Source organism: Emydura macquarii, unplaced genomic scaffold, assembly GCF_026122565.2.
Source record: "Emydura macquarii macquarii isolate MOO-44397 ecotype Brisbane River unplaced genomic scaffold, CSIRO-AGI_Emac_v2 contig_1335, whole genome shotgun sequence".
NCBI classification, from domain to species: Eukaryota; Metazoa; Chordata; order Testudines; family Chelidae; genus Emydura; species Emydura macquarii.
The window spans coordinates 8,638-14,047 of NW_027131472.1; the positions used below are offsets into that span (position 1 = coordinate 8,638).

The 5,410-nt window shown below is 45.6% G+C and overlaps 1 protein-coding gene across 1 annotated transcript; it reads right to left on the reverse strand.

Moving 5' to 3' along the window:
* Positions 1-2,980: 2,980 nt before the first annotated feature.
* LOC137154941 (olfactory receptor 52N2-like) lies at positions 2,981-3,919 on the reverse strand. Its single transcript, XM_067550785.1, has one exon. The coding sequence runs from the start codon at positions 3,917-3,919 to the stop codon at positions 2,981-2,983; it is 939 nt and encodes a 312-aa protein (XP_067406886.1).
* Between the last annotated feature and the right edge of the window lie 1,491 nt (positions 3,920-5,410).

Sequence of the window (5,410 nt, forward strand, 5' to 3'; positions counted from 1 at the left end):
TCCTTTTGCAGCCTGCCCTCTCCTTGGCATTTTCAGGTGGCTACCCTGGGCACGGAAGGGTCACAGACACAAAAACTAATGGAGAGAAACTGGCCATTAGGAAGATTAGACTTGAAATGAGACTCTTCTTTATAAAGATCAGAGGAGTAAAGTTCTGGAATAGCCTTCCAAGGGGAGCAGTGATTGCAAAAAACCTTGCTGGCTTCAAATCTGAACTTGATAAATGTATGGAGGGGGTGGTATGACGGAACAGCCCAGTTTGGAAATTGACTGATCTTTGACTACTGGTGGTAGATATGCCAATAGCCCGTGAAGGGATGTTAGATGCGGGGGTTCTGACTTATTACAGAGAATTCTTTCTTGCGTGTTTGGCTGGTGAGTCTTCCCTCATACTCAGGGTTCAACTGATCAACATATTTGGGGTGGAGAAGGAATTTTCCCACAGGGCAGATTGGCCAAGGCTCTGGGGCTTTCTTTTTTTGCCTTTCTTTGTAGCATGGGACACAGCTCACTTGCTAGTGGATTTTCTGTACCTTAAAGTCTTTAAAGCATGATTTGAGGACTTTAATAACTCAGTCATTGGTCAGGGTCTAATACAGGAATGGAAGAGTGAGGCTCTGTGGCCTGCGTTGTGCAGGAGGTCAGACTAGATGATCATATTGGTCCCTTCTGACCTTAGAGTCCATGTGTCTATGAGAAGGGTAAGTAGCTGGTTTGCTGATGGGTGTCTCTGGTTACCCCTGTCAGTTAACAAGGCAGAATAACTAAACCACTGTACTTGCTACTTTCATGAAGGCACCCAACTCTCTCAGAGATATGTCTCACCAGTAGAAAGAAGGGAAGTAATGGAGCACAAAGCCCCAGCCTGGCATGATCATTTCTTTTTCCATAGGGAAAACATGGCTCATTTCTAACAGAGGAATCGCATTGTGGATCAGGCCTATAGTCCATCCCGTCTAGTGTCCTCTCTCTGACAGCAACAACCCCAGGGGCTGCTGAAGAAGGTGGTGGGGGATAACCTGACTTCCTGAGGGTGTCACCTTAACATCTAACAGCCGACAATGGCTTGCGCCCTGAAACATGCGGGTTTACAGGCTTTCCAAGATATTTATTTAGCTGTACCTAAGTTGGAAAAATATCTAAATGAGGTTCGTTAGCTCTGCACCAGATAAAAAAAAGATTTAGGCAGGTAGTTGGGCAGTCTCCAAGTTTTATTTCTGCAGAGGTTGGACACTTCCCAGCAAGTGGTCAGTGTGAGACCCCGAAGGCATGCTCTCTTGCATATTTATACAAACACAACCAAAAAAATTACATATGCATAAATTTTTAATGCTTATTGGTACACTTAAATTATTATTATTATTGCTATGAACGTTACACTTTTTATAACTATAAACATATGCATAATATAAAAGATAAGGGCAGAAGATTTAAACATACTTATTAAAATTGGTTAGTTAGTGTTAACTTGTACAAATTAAATTTATTATTTGATTGCACTAAAAACAACTAAAATAAAATAACTATAATCAATCAAACAATTATTTTCTTTCACCTATTGTAACGGAACATTCTGACTATCCATGTAAAGTTCCTAAACTTTTCGGATTCTTGCTCAACTTCCAGTCTCAACTTCATTTTGTGGCAGTGACTTCCTCTGTCTAATTATGCACTGAGTGAAGAAAGCATTCTTGTTTTAATCAGTTTTGCATTTGCCATGTTTCAGTTCAATTGAATGTCCTCTTGACCTTGTGTTATGAGACAGGGAGAACAGATTCTTCATACACTCTCTACCAGTGAGTATTTAATAGACTCTTCTCAGATCCCCTCTTCTTTCTCTCTTTTCTCAGATAATAATCACAGTCTTTTCAATCTCTTTCCCTAGTAGAGTTTCTAAACCTAAACCTAGATTGTGACGTGCAGGCTTGCTGATGGCAAGGGACTCCAGATCCTCTCCCTGCTCTTGTGGGAAACTTTCATGGCTCAGACACTACTCCTGGGGGAGTTGGCTAGCAAAAGGATCTGAGTTCTCTCTCCCACTCCTTTTCCACAGAGGCTCACCTGGCCTCAAGGGCTCCGCTCCCACTCTCTTGTGTGGCGGGGTCCCTGAAACACCAACAAGGCTGGGCCCAGCATCTCTGCGGGGCTCAATCCAAAACCTTGTTGTGGTCACTTATGAGAAGAACTTCGGTAGCTCTCTCCTCCCTGACCATGTCCCTGACTTGCTGATCACTACCTTAAATTCAATCCTGATACAACTTGTTAAACAGCAGCTGTAAGAAAATTAAGGAAAAAAAGGGGAAGGTTAAAGGAAAGAAGGGGCCCTGCCCTGTGGGGATGGGGATACCCGACCGACAGTCTGTGGGACATAAGAAAACTTCACAGTTTGTCCCTTATATGTCCCAGCCCTCCCCCCAATACCCTGGCTGTGCTGTGCTGATGCCAAGGGACTGATGGAAAGCCACCGAGAGTCAGAAAGCTGCAGTATCCTCAGTGTCTTCTCCTCCCCGTCATTGGCCCCCATCCGGGTCACATATCCCCTCACTGCACAGTCAAGGCCAGCCTACAAGGCAACATATTGTCTGGCAACATATCCCTGGAAAAGAGTCAAAGATGGAGTAGAGTGAGGAATGGTGAGAATCAACAACCATCTTAATGTAAAATAGGGCCGAGAGCATATGAGAAATCATCAGCGTTGGTGTCTGGAAGTCGCAGAAAGGCTGAGTGACAGGGCATGTGGGGTTGGTGGATGACAGGTGATTCTGAGAGAGATCAAGTGATGGTTAGAGTAATGGAACTTGGCAAAGGAGAGGTCAGTGCTTGGTGGTGGAGTGATAAGACATTAGGTGTGAGGAACTTCTGACACTACGAAATTCCTCAAGGCAGAGTTCAACGAAATTGGGACAAAGCACCCTTGATTAACAAGGAGACATCATTTCCCCCTCTTGTCACACAGGTTTAAAGTCAGTGGCCCTAGGCCCTACGTTCTGCAGGTGTATTTGCCCATTTTGTCACGAAGCTCTTTGGTTTTGACTCCATAAATGATAGGATTGACCATGGGGGGCACAAGGATACAGAGGTTGGCCAAGAGGATGTGAACGTGGGCAGCAATGTCCTGACCAAACCTGTGTGTCAGGACGGTGAAGAGGGTTAGGCTACCATACACCACTATCACACAGAAATGGGCTGTGCACGTGTTGAGGGCTTTCTGGTGGGCTTTCCTGGACTTGATCTTGAGGACGGCCCTGATGATCATCCCGTAAGACAGGCCAATGAATGTCAGGTCTAATCCACTGATCACAAATGTTATCACCAGGCCGTACATCCGGTTGATGCTGGTGTCCCCACATGACATCTTCACCACAGCGAGGTGCTCGCAGTACGTGTGGGGGATAACATGGTTGGCGCAGAATGGCAGCCTCCGTAGAAGCAGAGGCAATGGCAGAACCAAGAGAACAGCTCGTATCAAACCCACTAACCCTAGCTTAGCGATCCGTGCGTTGGTCAGGATGGTGGCATATCTCAGAGGGTCACATATGGCAACGTAGCGATCAAAGGCCATTGTTACGAGGAGGGCTGACTCCATAATAGTAAGCATGTAAATGAAGAAAGTCTGGGTGACGCAGCCATCTATAGTGATTCCTTTGAAACCGAACCAAAATATGCACAGTGCCTTCGGCATGACGCAGGAAGACATGCCAATCTCTGTGAGCGCCAACATGCAGAGCAGCAGGTACATGGGCTTGTGCAGGGTCTCCTCTTTGGCGACAACAAACAGAAGCATGCCATTTCCCAACAGGCTGGTGATGTAGAACGTAGAGAAAGGGATGGAAATCCAGATGTGCGCAGCTTCCAGCCCCGGGATGCCATTTAGGATGAACATTGGTGGGCCGGAGGAGGTAAAGTTGAAAACCTCCATGAGGTGGTCGAGTTGCCAATGACCATCTTAAATGCTCATATTCCTGTGAAGGGAGAGATGCCCACCAAGGGGGTTACACACGTGATTACAGGTAACACGGTCAATATTTTCTAGTTTCAACAATCTGGAAAGGCGGGTGAGCAGTGAGGTGGCCAAATTATTCCCCTCTAATCAGCACTGCAGAGGCTACATTTAGTTGTCTGTCCGGTTTTCAGAAAGGATGAGGAAAAATTGAATAAAGAGAGTGCAGAGGAGGGCAACAAAATGATTAAGCGGCTGGAGCACATGACTTATGAGGAGAGGCTGAGGGAACTAGGCTTGCTTAGTCTGCGAAGTGAAGAATGAGAGGGGATTTCAAAGCAGCCTTCAACTACCTGTAAGGGCGTTCCAGGGAGGATGGAACTAGGCTGTTTTCAGTGGCAGCAGATAAAAGAACTAAGAGGAGTGATATCAAGTTTCAGTGGGGCGGGTCTTGGTTGGATATTAGGAAAATGTTTTTCACTAGGAGGGTGGTGAAACGCTGGAATGGGTTACCTAGGGAGGTGGTGGAATTTCCATCCCTGGAAGTTTTTAGTGGGTTATTTGACAAAGCCTTGGCTGGGATGATTTAGTTGGGGTTGCTCCTGCATTGAGCAGGGGTTTGGACAAGACGACCTCCTGAGGTCCCTTCCAAACCTAATAGTCTATGATTCTATGATTTCCACATGACACCAAATTAGTTAGGCCATAGTCCAGTCCAGGAGTGTTCTCAGAGGGAGCTAACCAAGCCCGGTGAATGAGGAGCACGATGGGAGATGACGTTCGATGTCAAGAAGTGCAACGGAGATGCCTACTAGAAGGAAAAACTTGAACTCCTTAAATACTTTGCAAGGTTTCCACTTAACTCTCTGAGCTCAGGGCAGGGACCTGGTGTAATGGTTTACAGCTCTGTGAAAGGTTTCTGGACATTTCTATGGATAGTAAGAATCTTCCTTTCCCATAAATAGAGCTCAATAAATATCTTGGAAAGCCTGTACGCATGCCTGTTTCATGGCACAAGCCAATTTCTAGCTATTAGATGTTAAGGTGACACCCTCATAATGGTCCATGTTATCCCCCAAACACCTTCTTCGGCAGTTCCTGTGCAGTGGCTTTCAGAGAGTGGACATTTGACTAGAGAAACCATAGATTTGATCGACAATGAAATTCCTCTTTTGGAAATGAGCCAAGTTTTCCCCGTAGAAATACACATTATTATAGAAGCATAGAATCAGAGAGTTGGAAGGACCTCAGGAAGTATATAGTCCAACCCCCTGCTCAAAGCAGGACTAACCTCAGTTTAATAATCCCAGCGAGGGTTTTGTCAAGCCGCAGTTTTAAACCCTCTAAAGATGGAGATTCCACCACCTCCCTACTTAACCCATTCCAGTGCTTCACCACCCTCCTACTGAAAAAGATTTTCCTAATATCTGTCCTAGATCTCCCCCATTGCAACTTGAGACTATTGCTTCT

Excerpts from the sequence above, each read along its gene's own strand:
- LOC137154941 (XM_067550785.1), bottom strand. The coding sequence starts at position 3,919 with ATGGAGGTTTTCAACTTTACCTCCTCCGGCCCACCAATGTTCATCCTA.